The sequence below is a fragment of the Podarcis gaigeae genome (assembly GCF_964106915.1).
Source record: "Podarcis gaigeae genome assembly, chromosome: 3".
Classification (NCBI taxonomy): domain Eukaryota; kingdom Metazoa; phylum Chordata; class Lepidosauria; order Squamata; family Lacertidae; genus Podarcis; species Podarcis gaigeae.
In genome coordinates, this window is record NC_139680.1 from 111224539 (window position 1) to 111244360 (window position 19822).

Genomic DNA, 19822 nt, shown 5'->3' on the forward strand with positions numbered 1-19822 from the left:
TTTGTAAATGCAGCAAATGTGGTCAGAGCACTTCACACCTGCTCTAGCCATTGACCCAATTCCAGTAAACACACCGAGAATAGAGCGAACAACAGGAAGATGTAGCCCACCACAAAACTAATGGTGAGAACACAGATGGTCAATGTGGTTTTACAAGGAATTGCAAATAGGTCAAGAGGATTATAAGCTTACAGCACCACCTAGTGGATAATGCAGCTTTGAACCAAAGGCCGCCACCAATTTTTCTATTGGTAGAGCTTTTAATGAATATGCATAAAGGGGAATGTTTGGGGGGTGAGTTTAGAGGCTGGACTGTGCTTTTGCCAAAAGATATAAAAGTTGTCTGCATCTGACTGACGGTGGGCATTCTCTCATTTTTGCTGAATGTACCCACTTTGCTTTGCTTGTCTGACAAATAAACCAAAGTCAATAAAACTTTTGTTTTAAAATATTGCTGCCTGGATTTTTTTCCATTCTGGTCTGCATTCTGAAGTCTCCAACACAATAGCCAGGGATAATGGGAGTTGTGGTCTATCAACACCTGCAAGGCCACAGGTTCCCCATCCCTGCATATGAGGATGCATTTATCGTTTAACCTCGTGTGTAGTTTGGCCCCCAGACAGATTCTGGTACTATTAACTTCTGTAGGATTGCTTTGAAAGCCCTGTAGTAGACAACATCCCGCCCCCCTCAACTTTACCGTGTATGTGATGGTTTCATCTCCTTCCTGTCCATGAACTGTAGCGAGCATCAATGCAGCGAGGACAGCGAACAGCGCCATCATGGATCTTAAAAGAAAGGAAACCCAGTTTAAAAACAACTTCAACACAGGTAGATTGCAGGCAGGCACTCCTAATAGCAGGGAACTGAGAAAGGAGGCCTAGCAGATGCCTGGGTTTCAGTGCAGGATCAAACCTGTCTCTGGGATGTACCACTTCAGAGCAGTGTTTGGACTGGTTCAGCATTCACTGAATTAGTTCACTAAACGACACCTAAAAGTAGGCACCATAATTGCTGGGTGACCTAAATGTGAATAAAAAATTTGGGAACAGAACTTTGAACGGTTTATAATTCAACTTCATTTTCTTAGATGTGTTCTTTTAAACCAGGCATTTAAATAAAACCACACACAAATATGGAAGATCTGCTCTCTTCAGCAGAATAAAATTTCAAAAAGGTAAGGTAAAACACTTGATTATAGGTTATGCCCACATAAACACATATATATATATATTTAATATTCTGTAAGATGAGATGCACACTACAGAGAAATATTAAGAATGCACTCCTGTGTTCTGCTTATAGGCCAAATGTGAGTTAAAGGTGAGAGCCTCTTAGAGCAACTGGTCGGACACGTTTCAGCATAAAGTCCTCTTCAGCGGCCAAATGTACCTGTGATGGGAATGATTTATCTTAACTTTGTATTTTTGGAATTTAAAACTAAAAAAACAAACCCAGAAATGCTTCACAGAGCGACAAAGATCTGTAACTGTACCCTAGGAGAGAAGATGGGGAAATTACCTGATGAGAGCGGGCAGAACTGAGCCCTGAGACAACTAGGAGAGTGTTGCTTGTAGTTTAGTGTTGCTTGTAGTTTAGTGTTGCTTGTAGTTTAGTGTTGCTCCAAGCTTGTACCTTTCTGGAACTGAGGAGGGGAAGGCAACAACACAGACATTATTATAATAACTGTGAATTGTGCCTAATGTAAAAGCCCCTGTTCTCCAGAGACAGATTCTTTTCTGTTTTAACTTCATTGTCCAAATTGCTCAGGTCAGTTCAAAACGTTCCCATGTTTTTGTCCCAGCGAGGCTGCAAGCTCATGTACATTGTACATCTCCACTGACCACAATCAAGGACTTACTTCCAAATAAACATGCATAGGTCCGTACTGTGTAAGTGTTTAAAAGCAGGCCCAGTTCAGCAGACAGCACTGGCCAGCCAATCTCCGGGATTAGATTCTCGGCAACCCTTTATCTTACTCTTAACACCCTTAGCCCACAGCAAGAGGCAGAAATCACCTCTCAGCCCCAGCGATTTGCACTACTGACTGCATATGCCAGCAGTTTGATTCGTCGATTGAACCGAATCAATTTCCCTGCACATAGAAAACTAGGGTGTCAGGGAGAAGGGTAGACTAGAAGAGGGGTGGGGATCCCATGGCTTCCAGATATTGTTGAATTGAAACTTCCGTATGATGTACCATTGGTACATCACACCAAGTAAGCTAGCCAAAATGTATAGGAACCAGGATAAAGTCTGCTGGAAATGTAAGGAGAAGGATGGGAACTTTTTGCATATGTGGTGGACTTGTTCTAAGATTAAAGCCTTCTGGGATATTATATATAATGAATTGAAAAAGGTATTTAAGTATAACTTTAGTAAAAAACCAGAAGCTTTTTTCCTGGGGTTAATAGAGGAAATTCAAGTAAAAGATGTAAGCTTGTTTATGTATGCCACAACGGCTGCAAGAATACTCCTGGCCCAGAAATGGAAGCAGCCATAACTCCCCACATTGGAAGATTGGCAAGTAAAGATGGTTGAATATGCAGAGCTAGCTAAGCTGACGGGAAAGATTCAGAATCGGCGTGATGAGCTGTTCCAAAAAGACTGGGGCAAATTTATACTTTATATGAAAGAAAATTGTAAACAGTTGAAAACGTTTGTAGGTTTGAGTTGAAATGTTTTGTAATGGGAAATTAAGGAGCTGATTTACATATAAGAAGGTGATTGCTAAAAGATGGATACAAGGTAAAAAAATGGATATAGGTATGCGAAGAAATTGGTAAAGGTGTGTGGAAGTCTGTTAGAGGGAGGGAAGGAAGTTGATGCTTTATTTAAGCAATGCTTCAAGTTATGGATTCCCCCCCCCTTTGATTTTTGGTATGTAATGAAATATAGAAAACTTAATAAAAATTATATTTAAAAATAAATAAATGAAACTTCCGTATGAAGGGGTGTTGCAAGCATACAGATCCCAAGGAGGGAGGGGTCCTGATTGGCTGAGGATCCCCCCCCCCCCGATCCTAGCATGGTACAGCACAATGCATTTATGCTAATATAGCCTCAAAGGTCAACCAGCAGGGAGCCCGGACTTGAATTCTTTCAATGCACAAGAAGGCTTGAATTAAGGCCCCATATTATAAGTGTCATCAAACTGCTTTCCTCTCTCAAGAAAAGGAACAGGGGAAGATAATTAGGGTGGTGTGAGCTGAGGGATGTTTCAAAAAGCACATGCAAATAAGCTTTTTTTGGGTGTGTGTGGAAATAGCCCCTTGTGATGGGTAGCAATGTCCATAGAGCATGAGACTCTTAATTTCAAGGTTCCAGACCCACATTGGGCAAAAGATGCTTGTATTGCAGGGGGTTGACCCTCGTGGTCCCTTCCAGCGCTAAAATTCCATGATTCTATGGGATGCCTCAGGGTGAACACATCCTACGGAAGGAACCGCCTTGTCCCACCCGACTCAGCACAGAAGAATGGGAACTGCTTCCTTATGATGCAAGCTTATGTCTTGTAAACAAAGCAATCACGTTGGCAAGGTTAAGTGTGTGGTCTTCGCTTCTCCTGGATATCTGCCCTTCCACCTGGACCTGCACCAGCGGGCCACTGCAAATGATGGCACGATGGAGAAATCAGCTCCTGCCCCACTGCTGGGGGGGGGGTATGCGTGGCACAAGGGCCTATATACAACCAGACAGCCCCACTTAATGGAAAAGCTATGCAAGGCTTCCACTGCTCTCTATGCTTTGCCAAAGGGTGAAGCAACTTTTTAATTCTTAAAATCCATTCCAGGTTGATTAGAGGGCTTTGTTTTAATCCGCGCTGGTGATTCATACTGATTTTTATTGCTGGCCTTAAATTGACTTGCTGTTGGTTTCACATTAGTTTCTATGGGAGACTATTCACATGCTATGGGAGTATATTGTATTTTAAAAATGGGGTATCAGAGTTTTTAGGGGGCTAACCAGGTTGGGATAGCTGGGATAGCAGGCTTGTTGGTTTTGAATGTCTTATGAAGATTCCCGCCCCCCCCCCCCCGTTTCATTGTTCTGTATGGGACAATGACAATAAAGATTCTTGCAGAACCTCCAAGTATCCCTATTTCGCAGGGGCATCCGTAATTTAGAGAAGCCATCTGGAATGTCACACTTCTCCTTAGGATGTCCCTATTTTCATTGGAGAAATGATGGAGGGTATGAAATTATCCAACCCCCCGAACCGTCTGAAGGCAATTCTGGGTACGGAAGTTTTTTAAAATGTTTAATTATTTTTTTATATATGTTGGAAGCTGCCTAGAGTGGCTATGGCAACCCCGTAAGATGTGTGGGGTATAAATAGTAAAATTATCATTATGGAATGGGACATCCCTATTTTCATTGGAGAAATGTTGGAGGGTATGGAAGTGGGGAATAGAATCTGGGATCTTGAGCATTTTTGTGGGGCCGGAGGGCATGTAGCAGCTTTTGAGAATACCACATGGTAATGTTGGAGCCACTGCCAATATTGCTGTGCCATTAACATATGAGAGTGCTGGAGGTGAAATAGTTAAACAACTTACCCAATCAGAACACAGGGGGGTGGAGTCAGAGGGACTATAAAACCAGCTCTGGGAGGGGCAAAGGAGTTCATTCGTTGGGAGTTGGGTGGTTGCTTGGAGTGAATTGGGATAGAGTCTGTGGGTAGGTTGAGTTAGTGTAGTAAAATAAGCCGAGTCAGGAACAGTTAGGGGCTAGGAAGACAAATAAATATCTGAGGTGGTTTAGTGAGTGAGAGCAGGGAGCGGAAGTTATAGGTCTGGATAGGCACCCCATTATTGTAATGGACCGATACCGTTTATGAAACCACACGCTTGTTAAAGGTAAAGGGGACCCCTGACCATTAGGTCCAGTCATGACCGACTCTGGGTTTGAGGCGCTCATCTCACTTTATTGGCCGAGGGAGCTGGTGTACAGCTTCTGGGTCATGTGGCCAGCGTGACTAAGCCGCTTCTGGCGAACCAGAGCAGTGCACAGAAATGCCATTTATCTTTCCGCTGGAGTGGTACCTATTTATCTACTTACACTTTGACGTGCTTTCGAACTGCTAGGTTGGCAGGAGCAGGGCCCGAGCAACGGGAGCTCACCCCGTCACGGGGAATCGAACCGCTGACCTTCTGATCAGCAAGTCCTAGGCTCTGTGGTTTTAACCCTGACTGGACTCAGTATTGTACCAGGTAGGGCCTGGGTGGTGGCAGCGAGAAATAAAGTGGTGGCACAGGGATTAATAGACGGTGAAACGTCCAGGGACCCTGTGTGATCGCCACAATTGCCAGTAGGCAATTCTGATCTAGATGGAACTGTGTTCTCACTCAATACAAGGCAGACCTCCATGTTCTTATATGTCACTATTGAATTTGCACTCTCTCCCCTCCAGCAATGTGCTGGTCCACATTTCCCAGCCTAAGTTGCTTCTGAGCCCAATGGTGGTGGGAACAGAGGGAGAGAGAGGAGAAGAGGTACAGGGGCCTCTTGCGTCCTCTTTCCAGAGTGGCCAACCACAGATGCAATATATAGGAAGTGTAGGAAGCTAACCTATAATCTTCTCTAAACAGCCATCAGCGACCACATAGGATTTTCCCATCAGAAAAGGAATGAGAAGCTGCCTGGTCTTGGCAAGAAAGAGGTTGATGGCAGAATTGGCCTTTTGCTATGTAACCACCTGCAAGGATCAGGAACAGACCCTCATTATGGGCCAGATATTACATTTATATCAACTAGGCTGGGTCCAGGTTTAAGGGGAAGCTGGGCAAAATGTCTCATTTTGGGGAGGGGCCCACCGACTTTGGGACTTGAGGCAGTGGCAGCAGTGCTGTGTTGAGCGGCTGGGAGCCGCCATGTTAATTTCCCATAATGCCCCTGATGTTGCATCTTTGTGGGGCATTGTGGGAGATGAGCATGGTGACTCCCAGTTGCTTTCAAAAAGGGCTTTGCAGCATCAGCAGCTGCCTAAGGATGTCGTATGATAACACCTCTGAGGTATTTTGAGTGTACACGAGGTGGCAAACCCAGGTCAGCCTCTGCGTAATGTGTGAAAGGGCTCGAAAAAGCGACACAAGAAATCCACTCTTATCTCTTGACCTCATGTACAGAGGACGTCCCATTTAAAAAGTGTTGAGCCTGCAATGGTGGGAGTTTTGACACCCACCATCAATGCCCGAGTCACATATGCCATAACAACTCCTGGTGCTGTTTGCACTAAATGATGATGGTGCACGTGTGAACTTAAGCATACAGTATTATGTATGTGTGTGTGTATCTATCTATCAGTGTGTGTCTATCTATCAGTGTGTGTGTATCTATCAGTCTATCAACTGTATGTAAGTTGCTTGAAGATGTTCAGGTGACAATCAACTCGGAAGTTTAATAAATGAAAAGTAACTCAAATAAAAAGCATAAGAAGGCGGGAGAGTTTTGTGCTTAGAAATAAAGCACTGGTCTGATTCTATGATTCTACAATCACACATTGAAAACATAATACATAATACATCTCTGTACCACAGCATCTGCAGCTGGTTCACACCCACATCGTCCTGAAATGCATCTCTAAAACCTGGAACTGCCACACTAGCATGTGGTAATTTTTGCTTTCTTCCATCATTGACCTTGGACAGAAGCAAAGGGAGCCATTATCTTTGGAAAGAACGCTTCCCCCTTTCTTGTGACAATATGTAGGCGAGTTACTCCCCAATATTTTCTTTTCTTTAAGTGTTCAAAGGAAGAAACAACAATAATAATACTGGCCTACATCACAGGGGTGTTGTAAGGACTATCACAATAAGGTATGTGAAAAGCTTTGGGCAGTATCCAGTGCACTCGTCCTGTCTGCACAAGGATTTGCACTCGTACAACAGACCTTTTTCCTTCCCTCCTCCTCCTCCTGTGATGGTCCATGCCCTCTCCAAATCTGCTCCAGAAGGTTGGGGGAACCCCAGAACCATGGGTCAGAACACCCCTGCACTGCCAGAACAATTCTTTGGATGCATTCACCCCTTCAAATTCTGCTATATAAATTGTAAGTATAATTATGTGAAGGTTGCCAGAGGTCCCTTCTGCTACGCTTCCTGTTTCCACAAAACACAAGGGCTTGAGAATTCTTTTACTGGATCAGATCAAGGTGTACAAAATCCAGTGGATAAGTTTCTTATTTCAGCCCCATTCCAGTTCTAGAGTATTCTACAACTAGAGTATTCAGACTCGTTATCAAGTGTCTTCTCTTAGGCAATGCATCTTCTGGTTCCAGCACAATATATCTCATTCAGGCCCCTTCAGTGCCATCTACAGAAAAGGCTCCACAGGGTTTTGCAAATTTTGGACAAGATGGATTGCTTCAAGAGGTGGCAGAAAGAGATATCCAAATTTATCTGGCAGGGCAAAAAACCCAGAATAAAATTTAAGATTTTGACTGATGCAAAGGATAGAGGGGGCTTTGCTCTGCCAGATTTAAGACTCTATTATGAAGCAGCAGCGTTTTGCTGGCTGAAACAATGGCTACTTCTTGAGAACACAGACATCTTGGATTTAGAGGGGTATGATAATGATTTTGGCTGGCATGCATATTTATGGTATGACAAGGTAAAGACCCACAGGAAGTTTAAAAACCACATTGTCAGAAAAGCACTGTACAATGTATGGATTCGGTATAAAGAATTGCTGGAACCTAAAACCCCCAGGTGGTTGTCACCAATGGAAGCTAAGGCGTTAAAAAAACTCAATATGGAATCAGATTGGCCAAAATATAGTGAAATCATAGAATATGATGGCGAAAAATTGAAACTACAAAGTTTTGAGAAACTAAAACCGAAAGTTCGGGATTGGTTACATTATTACCAGATTAACGAAACCTTTAAGCAGGACAGAAAGTTAGGATTTCAGAAGGAGAGGTCAAAGCTAGAAACAGAATTGTTAGAACCCAATACTAAAAATCTATCTAGAATGTACAATTTGCTGCTGAAGTGGAATACACAGGATGAAATGGTTAAATCAGCTATGATTAAGTGGGCACAAGACATCGGTCATGATATCATGTTTGCTGACTGGGAACAGTTATGGACCACAGGTATTAAATTTACGGCATGTAGTGCCTTAAAAGAAAATATAATGAAAATGATCTATAGGTGGTACATGACCCCAGTCAAGCTAGCAAAGATATATCATCTGCCCAACAACAACTGTTGGAAATGTAATGAATGCGAAGGAACATTTTATCATCTTTGGTGGACCTGTCCTAGGATTAAGGCATACTGGGAAATGATCTATAATGAAATTAAGAAAATCCTTAAGTGGACTTTTGTAAAGAAACCAGAGGCCTTTCTCCTGGGTATGGTCGGCCAAACAATTCCAAAAAGAGATAGAACATTTTTTATGTATGCAACTACAGCAGCAAGAATACTCTTGGCGAAGTATTGGAAGACCAAAGAACTACCTACTCTGGAAGAATGGCAGACCAAGGTGATTGAATTCATGGGATTGGCAGAAATGACCGGCAGGATTCGTGACCAGAGGAGAGAGACGGTGGAGGAGGACTGGGAAAAATTTAAAACTTATCTTGAAAATTGTTGTAAAATTCCGCAATGATAGATGCCAGGGGACAGGATGTAGAGAATTACAGCTGGCAAAAAATTAACTTTTAAGAAAAGTTCTTAAAGGATCTCAATTATAAAAAATTGGACAAAGAATTGCAAAAAAACTTTTTAAAATAAGGATGCAGTGAAGGGGAGGTCTGGGGAAGTCGCTTTGTGTTTTTATGTGTTGTGCTTTGTTTATGTTTCTTATGTTGTAAAATTAATAAAAATTATTGGGACAAAAAAAAAGAAAAGGCTCCACAGGTTCAGGGCTTACGGTCTTGCAGGAAGCAACCAACATTTACCCCCCCCCCTTTAGTAGTAGTGGAATATATTTAGGGCAGTCTTGCCGATAAATCCACCAAAGTTAGAAACATTTTACCTGCCTGTTCGCTACACACATACACCATTTGCAGCGTATCAGCAGCCTTAAAAAGGAATACAGAAAGGGAACTTTTCTCTTCCATTTTACAGAAATATTCCTGTTTGGTCACCTGGAAAAATTTCTTACTTGCCACAGGCGAAACAGCAAGTGGTTAATTTCAAGGTCAATCAGCGACCTGGATGCAAAGTGCAATCAGCTAGGATCGGCAGGCTTAAAAAGGTAAAGAGACCCCTGACCATTAGGTCCAGTCGTGACTGACTCTGGGGTTGCAGCGCTCATCTTGCTTTATTGGCAGAGGGAGCCGGCATACAGCTTCCGGGTCATGCGGCCAGCATGACTAAGCCGCTTCTGGCGACCAGAACAGTGCACGGAAACGCCGTTTACCTTCCCGCCGGAGCGGTACATATTTATCTACTTGCACTTTGACATGCTTTCAAACTGCTAGGTTGGCAGGAGCTGGGACAGAGCAACAGGAGATCACCCCATCGCGGGGATTTGAACCGCCGACCTTCTGATTGGCAAGTCCTAGGCTCTGTGGTTTAACCCACAGCACCACCCCCAGGCTTACAGCGGCCTAAATTCAGCATGCGGCATAATGCCGGTGCTTAACGCCCTATGTTAGAGGATGAATATCAGGTTGGTCCAAAAGGTTGTCAGAATGCCAGGCAAAGTGACATCCATCTCATTGGCCCAACTCAGACAGGGATGCAGTGGGAGGGTGTGTGTGGAATCTGTGGCCCTCCATATGTTGCTGGACCCCAGCTCCCATTAGCCCCGGCCAGCAAGGCCTGTGGTGAGGGATCATGGGAATTGTAGTCCAACGAGATCTGGAGGGCTACAGGTTCGCCATCTCTGATGTAGCAACTAGCAGCTATTTTTGCAGGACACACACCACTCTCTTTCTCACCCCCACCCGTTCACCCCATTCATACAGTATCCATTCATTCTCTCTCTCTCTCTCTTTTTTTATAAATTTTTATTCATATTGCACATATATACAGGAAAAACATAAACAAAAAATGCACCACATACCTTATACAAATTATATCCACTTCACAAATCATAAATAAAATACATAACTGAGTTAGTCTCAACTGAGCCTTGGACTTCACTCCTTTGGTAAGTATCAAATAAATTATATAATCGCGTACTTTTTAACGCTTTTACATAGGCCTTTCCCGCTGTTAGAGTTATTTCAACCCCGCCAGTGTCACCTGAGATTTAGATTCCATATACATTAAATATTTCTTCCAATTATCATGAAATTTCTGTTCGTCTTGGTCCCTTCATCTTCCTGATATTCTATCAAGCTCAGCATAATTTATCATTTTAACCTGCCAATCACTTATGTTGGGTATTACTTGTAATTTCCAATTTTGTGCTAACATAATTCTTGCAGCTGTCGTAGCATATAGAAACAAGAACTTGTCTTCTTTTTTAATTTCTTTACCGACCATTCCTAACAAAAAAGCTTCTGGCTTTTTGGGAAATGTATATTTCAAGATTTCATTCTCACTCAAACATCCTGTGCCTCCATTCAAAGGACGAACCCCATTGATATACGATCGGTTCTCCACACACTCTTTCTCTTACACCTTCCCCCCTTTCTCTTACATAACACAACACCCTACCTATCTAGGTCTCCCACATTTCCTCCCCCGCTTTCCTCCCCCACCTCTAAAAATTTAAAGCAGGTACGAAGGCTGTGGGAACACCTCCCTACTCCCAACTGCTGCCAGCTGGAATGGTCTGCCTCAGGGTAATGCAGCTGCAAAACCACCAAGTCCTTGCAGCTTACCATTTTACCTGCTTCATCAAGAACTGGTGTCTGTGTGTGTGGAATGTATGGGCACAGAAAGAAATGCATTAAATTCTAGAATCAACCCCCTGCAATGGAGGAATATGCAGCCATCCTATATGGGGACCGAACCTGCAACCTCAGCATATAACAGCACCATGCTCTAACCAACTCCCTGGCTTTACTGATTTTCCTTCTTTTATTACCACATCAATATGCCCCTTTCCCTCCAAGGAGCTGAAGGTGGCATACGCTATTCTTCCCTTTCCCCCATTTTATCCTCACAACAGCCTTGAGAGGTAGGCTGGGCTGGGAGGGCGTGACTGGTCCAAGGTTACCCTGCGAGTTTCCCGGCTGAGTGGGGCTTTGAACAGGTGTCTCCCCAATATCCAGCCCAACACCCTGACCCCTGTGCCACTCTGGCTCTCAACTACCAGCCAGCCCCCTTATTTTAAGAAAGGTATCCTTCATTAAGTCCAGAAACCTCCTCTCTCCCTGGAGAATAAAGTTCCAGGTTGCCCTTCCCTTTTGGATATTATTAATTTTGGTACGGCATCGCCTAGTCACCTCTCACTATTCTGATCGATTGGAGTGGTGGACTTGGGGCTCTCAAATTCAAAGTCTCTCTCTCTCTGTTCTACAGCATTGTTGTGGCGCCCCCTGCAGTGTGGCCAAACCGGTCGCGCTGCCCTAAAACCGCCTCTGTCTACTACCCCAAACAGACTGGACCCTAAACATATTTGAGTTTCAGAAACTGAAGTCCCGTGGAATTCAAGGAGAATTAACTCCCTAAAATGGTGTTTAAGGACCACAGAGTTCCCACTGCCTGTTCAGTTAAAGGTTTCCGCTCCATCTCATGTTGCCTTCTGGGCTCTTAGGGAGGAAGGGCAGGATATAAATTTAATATATGCAAAAACAAACAACGATTGCTTTTCTCCCCACACCAACCCTAAATTTTCTATCCCCCTCTGGACTACAAAACCTTCCCAGCTGAGGGTGGTACCCCAAGTCCTAGGCGCTGAAAACAATCCCCTGAAGTCGCTCAAGTTTTCCAGTGGGTCTAATCGGACCGAGTGGGAGACACGACCCACAAACCACCCCAAGGGGAAGAAAATCCCCTACCCTCCGCTTGCAAGATTTGCAAACTGCATCCACTTCGGCGCACGGAAGATCCTTGCATTGAGATCCATTTGCACCCGCCAATCTCGCTGCGCCAGAAACTTTCCTTTGCAAGAATCTGCCCACCTAACCAAGCGAGGAATCACCTCTCTTTCTCTCTCTCTCTCCCGCTGCCGCTGCGTGCCATCGGAATCCGAATCTGAATCCGAATCCGGGCGCGCCTTACCTGCACAGCCGCAAGAACGCGATGCCCCTCTTGAAGACCGCAGCTTAGGTGAGGAGGGAAGAGGGTGGACTCCCTTCCCCACTGAAAGGCGCCCAAGTTTGCAGAGACAGAAGTTGGAGAGAGCTGATGGAAGCTCTCTCCCCAACGGCAGGTTAAGCCTGCGCCTTCGCTGCGCTGCGTTCGCAGATGGAGCGTGTTCCCCGCACCGCCTCCCTTTGCAAAGATCTTTGACAAAACTTCCCGGCTACTGTTTGCATCCATTGGACGCCCCCTACCGATCTTCCGCTGACTTGACCATTTCTGAGAAGAGCCTGATGTCGAAACACAGGGCGGAGGAGAGGTCGCGCGGTGCAAACCCAGAATTTATTATTTTCATGTTTTGTTTTGCGCTCTGCGCTTCTTCTTTCAATGGAAGGCGCTGCTCAGTAAAGGGATTCCTCTTCAGCGCGCGTTCCAGAAGGGTAGCCCTGCCGTGGTCTGTTTGATAGAATCACAGAACTGTAGAGTTGGAAGGGGCACCAAGGGTCATCTAGTCCAACCCCCCCCAAAAAAAACGCAGTAAAGAGTTTGTGGCACCTTAAAAGACCGGGCGAGGCACAAGCTCCAAAGCTTATTTCCTCTGTTTCACGAAATGTATACATCGCTTGTAAAAGTGACTGCAAGGAAACTCCAAGCGATTTAGATGGGGCAATAAAATTATCAATGAAAACAACTACTGCATGCACTGAAAAAATTAAATCTGCCGTAAAGTTAAAACAGATTGAAATATACATGGATGTTCTACATGTCTAGGTAAGCTTGTCTAAACAAAAATGTTAGCAGGTGCCGAAAGAATGCAGTGAAGGCACCTGCCTGGTTTCCATTGAGAGGGCAGTGCTGGATTAATTGTTGTTGTTGTTCTTGTTGTTGTTGTTAAGTTGTGGGTGAACAAATCAGATGACACAGCGATTCTTCAAACAGCTCTTGTTTATTCACAGGCCAGAACAGAACTGAACTGAAGGGTTCAGCCAGCTGCTTATATAGAGCTCCACTACAATGCAACAGTAACAACTTTCTGTAACTATCAAATCACTGAACATCACTTTCGATCCCTTATTTGCATATGTGGACCTGAGTGAAAACTATCTACAGTATCCCCCTGCTGGCCCAGGGGGTGAGAACCTCAGTTCATAACAATTATTATTATTATTATTATTATTATTATTATTATTATTATTTGTATACCTCCCTATTCCCGCAGGTCTCAGGCCCCTGTGGAGACTGCTAGGCAGCTGAAATCTCAGGGGGCCTCCCCTCGCAAATTATCTCCCAATATGTTTGATTTCACCAACCAACAATTGTAACAAACCAATTTTATTCCGCGTATTACTTCGATCCATTTTCTCAGGGCCCCTAAAAGGAGTGGGGCACATTGACCAGTGGGTACTCTGCCTATTTGGTAATCCGGCACTGTAGCAGGGAGTTCCAAAGTGTAGGTGCTGTCACAGTAAAAGATTGCTTTCCTACACATGCGGAATGGGTATTATGTGGCACAGGCAACAATGGCAGTTCTGGTCCTTGAAGAGGTCAAGTAGGCATATATGGGGGGAAGGTGATCTTGCAGCAAAACTGGTCCCAAGTTGTTAAGGGGTTTATAGCCTCATCTTGAACTTGGCTGGATAACAAATCAGCAACCAGTGCCGCTCTCCGGGTGTAGGTGTTATATTTTGTCGTCAATCTTGTTCAGTCTCCGTAAGTTGTGTGTTCGATTGCTACAGCAAATACAGTGGTACCTCGGGTTAAGAACTTGATTCGTTCCGGAGGTCCGTTCTTAACCTGAAACTGTTCTTAACCTGAGGCACCACTTTAGCTAATGGGGCCTCCCGCTGCTGCCACGCAATTTCTGTTCTCATCCTGAAGCAAAGTTCTTAACCCGAGGTACTATTTCTGGATTAGTGGAGTCTGTAACCTGAAGCATCTGTAACCCGAGGTACCACTGTAAATAAAATGCATTTTCCCCTAGCACCGTTTGAGGTTCAACAGATTCTTGGAGTGGAAATTAGAAGCCCAAAACAGTTTTTAGCAGATAGTTTTGCATTCAGTGGAACATGCTAAATCTAAAAATATTGGTTATGCCCTCCTTCCTTGTAAAATTCCTGGCATTTAACAGGCATGGAAACTTTTCAAATACAGTGGTACCTTGGGTAAGTACTTAATTTGTTCCGGAGGTCCGTTCTTAACCTGAAACTGTTCTTAACCTGAGACACCACTTTAGTTAATGGGGCCTCCCACTGCCGCCATGCAATTTCTGTTCTCATCCTGAAGCAAAGTTCTTATCCCAAGGTACTATTTCTGGGTTAGCGGAGTCTGTAACCTGAAGGGTATGTAACCCGAGGTTTCCCTTGTACGACTTTGTGCCTGACTATGGCATCAACCACAAGTGCCAACACCCTGGGTGCCCAAGCACCAGTGGCGGAGAGCAGGCAGGGCTGGTCCTGGCATGCATTCCGGGGGCATGGCGCACCACCCACAGGGGCATGATGTGTGTCCTGGGGGCGTGGCGCTCAGCGCGGCAGGCGGAGGAGTAGCCACGATGGCACCCCACAGGGATCACACTGCCTGGGACGGTGTGCTCCCCTTGCACTCCTCTTCCTCTGCCAGTGCCAAGCACCCACAGAATTCCCCATGAAGGGGCCAGGCACCCACACATTTCAGTGCCAGGGCCTTGGCACCCACGACCCTGGGCACCCGCAGTCGCAGGACCAAGTTGGCACTCCTGGCATCATCTTTGAAGCTTACACCACAAACTAAACACATCCTGATTTTTAAACTGCATGTGCAAAAGCTGTGTGAAATAACTTTATGAAATAAATAAAATAAGCTTTAACACTTGTGTCACACTCTATGTGCCGAGTCTTGAAAGCGCCACAAACGTACGTACCTGCTGAAATAGACCTAACCTTCTGGAAAATGGTCTGGAACTGAACCATTTCAGTAGCCTAGCGCCTACCCTTTTCCAAGAAAGAAGAAGTACAAATTGCAAAATAAAGAAAATAAACAAATCTGGATTTGCACCATATGACCACTCCACCCTGTCTTTCAACATCAGGTTCTTGACCGAAAAGGTCAAGTCAGTAGAAGATCAGTAGGGAGCGTTCGATGGACACTTGTAAAACTTGCAAAAAGTTTGGGTTTGGTAAAAAAATCTGGTAAGGAATAAAATGCTGTAGCAATTGATCAGGTGAGCAGAGCAGAATGTGGGGGGCATGATCCAGCAAACACATAGTACTTTTTAAAAGCTGGATGGCTTTCAAATGGGAGTTTTCAGCACTTGCTTAAATTTCTACCTTTGAATCCACAGGGCTTGAAATTGTGGCTGAATTGTGACCACAACAATCTCAGAAGAAGGGTATAGATTTTTGTAGGATGTGCACTGGCTTGGAAGGAAGTGGGATTTACTTCTGAGTAAATATGTATAGGGTGTCAGACCGTTGGTCCATCTAGCTTAATATTGTCATAATAATAATAATAATAATAATAATAATAATAATAATAATAATAATTCCCCAGCCATTCTGGGCAGCTTTCAACAAAATATTAAAATACAGTAATGCATCAAACATTAAAAGCTTCCCTAAACAGGGCTGCCTTCAGATGTCTTCTAAAAGTCTGGTAGTTGTTGTTCTCTTTGACATCTGGTGGGAGGGTGTTCCACAGGGTGGGTGCCACTACCAAGCAGGCCCTCTGCCTGGTTCCCTGGGAGCCAGTGTAGGTCTTTCAAGACCGGTGTTATGTGGTCTCAGCGGCCGCTCCCAGTCACCGGTCTAGCTGCTACATTCTGGATTTGTTGTAGTTTCTGGGTCACCTTCAAGGGTAGCCCCACATAGAGTGCATTGCAGTAGTCCAAGTGGGAGATAACTAGAGCATGCACCACTCTGGCGAGACAGTCTGTGGGCAGGTAAGGTCTCAGCCTGCGTACCAGATGGAGCTGGTAAACAGCTGCCCTGGACACAGAATTGACCTGCGCCTCCATGGACAGCTGTGAGTCCAAAATGACTCCTAGGCTGCGCACCTGGTCCTTCAGGGGCACAGTTACCCCATTCAGGACCAGGGAGTCCTCCACACCTGCCCGCCTCCTGTCCCCCCAAAACAGTACAGTAGTACCTTGGGTTAAGTACTTAATTCATTCCAGAGGTCCGTTCTTAACCTCAAACTGTTCTTAACCTGAGGTACCACTTTAGCTAGTGGGGCCTCCTGCTGCCACCGTGCCACCGGAGCACAATTTCTGTTCTCATCCTGAAGCAAAGTTCTTAACTCGAGGTATTATTTCTGGGTTAGCGGAGTCTGTAACCTGAAGCGTCTGTAACCTGAAGCGTATGTTACCCGAGGTACCACTGTACTTCTGTCTTGTCAGGATTCAACCTCAATCTGTTAGCTTCCACCCATCCTCCAACTACCTCCAGACACTCACACAGGACCTTCACCGCCTTCACCGGTTCTGATTTGAAGGAGAGGTAGAACTGGGTATCATCTGCATATTGATGGACACCCTACAGGGTTTCAGAGAGGGGAGCATCCCCAGTCCTACCTGAAGATGCCAGGGACTGAACCTGGGACCTTCTGCATGCAAAGCGGATGCTCTATCCCTGAGCTATAATAATAATAATAATAATAATAATAATAATAATAATAGTAATAATTTATTATTTGTACCCCGCCCATCTGGCTGGGTTTTCCCAGCCACTCTGGGCGGCTTCCACAGCGACCAAAAATACACTAAAATGTCACACATTAAAAACTTCCCTGAACAGGGGTGCCTTAAGATGTCTTCTGAATGTCAGGTAGTAGTTTATCTCTTTGACATCTGAAGGGAGGGCGTTCCACAGGGCGGGCGCCACCACCGAGAAGGCCCTCTGCCTGGTTCCCTGTAACCTCACTTCTCGCAATGAGGGAACCGCCAGAAGGCCCTCGGCGCTGGATCACAGTGTCCGGGCTGAACGAAGGGGGTGGAGACGCTCCTTCAGGTATACAGGACTGAGGCCCTTCCCACCCCCTGATTCCAAACCTGCCTAGTGTGTGCAAATAACTTTTCATCTTTGGCCTCCCAGCTGCCGCTTCTCCAAATGCATCTGTTATCTGCAATCCTTGGCAAGGCCTTGAAGCACTGAGTGATCTTCTGGCCGGAGTCTCCAGCGGTAGAAGTGATTCTCCCAGCCTCTCAGAATGTGGGGCCACAGCCACTCTTATCAATCTTTGCTCGGAGGGAATATCTGCAAGGCGGTGGGGAGGAATTGCCCCCCTCTGTCAATTCACCTCCCGCAAGCAAATGTCAGAAATGCGACACGTACGTCTGAGATTGGCTGAGGATGCGTAGCCTGGCACAGAACACTGGCAGCCTGAGTTTCATCTGTGATTATTAATGACCCGAAAGGAAATTCTGATGTTCCCGGGAAGGAATTTAATGAGCGGGTCTTTACGAGGGTGCTGCACAGGAGTTAATGAAGTTATGTGCAGTCGCAAAGGAGTCGTTTATCATATCCGGGCTGGAATTAATCATCTTGAAGGAGGTTGAAACAAAATCAGCGCTAATGCACGACATGAGATCTAAAAGGGTTCAGGTGCCATTGAACAAGCTCCCTTGGCAGGAGAGCAGGCTTTGGGACAGCGGTTCTCAACCTGTGGGTCCCCAGATGTTGTTGGACTACAACTCCCATCATCCCTGAGCTCTGGCCCTGCTAGCTAGGGATGATGGGAGTTGTAGTCCAACAACATCTGGGGACCCACAGGTGGAGAACTGCTGCTTTGGAAGCATGAAGGCGTCACTTCCCCGTCCCAAGAAGAATACTAGAATCAGAGAATTGTAGAGTTGGAAGGGACCCCCAAAGGCCATCTAGTCCAAGCGATGCAGGAACCTCAACTAAGGCATCTGTGACAGATGGGCATCTCGGCTCTGCTTAAAAACCTCCAAGGAAGGAGAACCCACCAAGACTTTTGTGTAACCCTAAAGCTTGCCAATTGAATTGGTGCAATTAAAACCACCATGTGATTTTTTTTAAAAAAATGTATTTTTATTAAAGATTTTATTGATTTACAAAAGTATGTGCAATGTCTCTCTCTTTTATTCCCCCCTCCCCATGTAACATTTTTTTTTTTTTTTACAAATCAGTTTCATTTGTCGAGACATTAGGAAGAAAAGGGGGAAAGAGGTGGAGCGGGGGGAAAGATGAGTAGGAGTGGGGTCGGGTAGGGGGTGTTTCTAGTTTACTTAATATATGTGGGGTTTGGTGTCAGCGTCGCTTGTGCAGGTTCTCTGCTGTTCACTTGTGTTCCTTTGGTGGTGAGAGAGGTTGGGGTTGGCCTAGGGTGTGGTTGTTCATTTGTGGTTGGCTGTGGTGGTCTTTTTTTTTTTTAAAAAATAATCTTTATTAATTTAAATTACACACTTATACAAAGATTTCACAAAGAATTTGCGTTCTCATACTACAAAAAGAAAATTAAAGAAAAAACAATTAAGAAAAAAGAAAAGAAAATACAGAAAAAAGAAAGAAGAAAATGCAAATTTACGTACATAGAAAACACTTAATCTTCCTAATTAATACTTAATTAAATACTTAAATAAAAAAGACTTTTGACATTTTTCCCGCACAGTTTTATATTCTTTAATATTGTTCCCGTCTACTCCACAAACGGTGTTTGTTGTGTTTACAAGTATCACTCAAGTTCTGCTAATATGGTGTGATTGGTACAATATGATCTTATATAATCCTTAAATATTCTCCATTCTCCAAATATTTCCTGGTTCAATACTCCTCTAACTCTTCCCCTCAGTTTTGCTAGGTGGTCTTTGTTTTCATGTGTGAGTAACCAAACACTGGAGAGACCTGTCAGGAGTAAGTATGGACCAATGGTACCAAATAGTATGGGAAACAGCCTTACTAGAAAAATTAACCAATAAACTGAAACTGACACGGGGACAAACAGAAGAAGACGCCTTTACCCCGGTATGGCTCCCCTTTATCACACACACAGCTCAACAACACAATGACAAGAATCCACCAACAGCATACAAATCAATACAGCTAACCTGATCCAAAACCACCATGTGATTAGAGATGACTTTTTTTTTTAAAAAAAAAAGACACCTACCTGCGTACAGCCAGTATGGTTAGTGGTTAAGAGTGGTGGACTCGTAATCTGGTGAACCGGGTTCAATTCCCCGCTCCTCCACATGCAGCTGCTGGGTGACCTTGGGCCAGTCACACTTCTTGCAGCCTCTTTTTTAAAAAAATGATATTTATTGAAGTTTCAAAAAAGGTTACAAAAGTAAGAAAAAGATAGAAAAAAGAAGCAAAAAAATAAATACACAAAATACAGAAAAAATAAAAACAATTAAAAGTAAATCCATCTTTCCATAATTTGTCTTTCATTTACTTGTTTCCCTGACCTCCTCACACCTCCCTTTTTTATATTCCAGTTCGGTTGGTTAATTCAGCAAATCCTTTCCCTCTTTGTTTTTATCTTAATTCTTTATCTTAATATATTATAACTTTACTTTCTCGCCTGTTAACAATCCATTTTCACATGCTCCTTTATAGCATTACTGCTAAAAACCACTTAACTTCATTCATTAATTTTACAATATTTCTGTAAATAGTCTTTAAATTTCTTCCAATCTTCTTCCACCGACTCTTCTCCCTGGTCTCGGATTCTGCCAG

The 19822-nt window shown here is 44.3% G+C and overlaps 1 protein-coding gene and 1 long non-coding RNA gene across 5 annotated transcripts in view; both read right to left on the reverse strand.

The window, feature by feature from the left end:
- EFEMP1 (EGF containing fibulin extracellular matrix protein 1) overlaps nt 1–19822 on the reverse strand; it is a 267037-nt gene that overhangs the window by 71744 nt on the left and 175471 nt on the right. The window contains exons 1-4 of one of the 4 annotated variants that reach the window (XM_083733616.1): nt 12129–12361; nt 1598–1645; nt 1522–1563; nt 701–788 (exon numbers count right to left, since the gene is read on the reverse strand). In XM_083733616.1, the coding sequence (XP_083589742.1) occupies nt 701–784 (84 nt within the window). In that variant the 5' untranslated portion in view covers nt 785–788; nt 1522–1563; nt 1598–1645; nt 12129–12361. Of the gene's footprint in view, nt 1–700; nt 789–1521; nt 1646–12128; nt 12411–19822 lie in introns of those variants that run through there. The other 3 variants (XM_083733618.1, XM_083733619.1, XM_083733617.1) reach the window with 3 other exon arrangements.
- The window catches only part of LOC310842171, a 170973-nt gene that overhangs the window by 71744 nt on the left and 79407 nt on the right, over nt 1–19822 (reverse strand). The window lies entirely within an intron of this gene.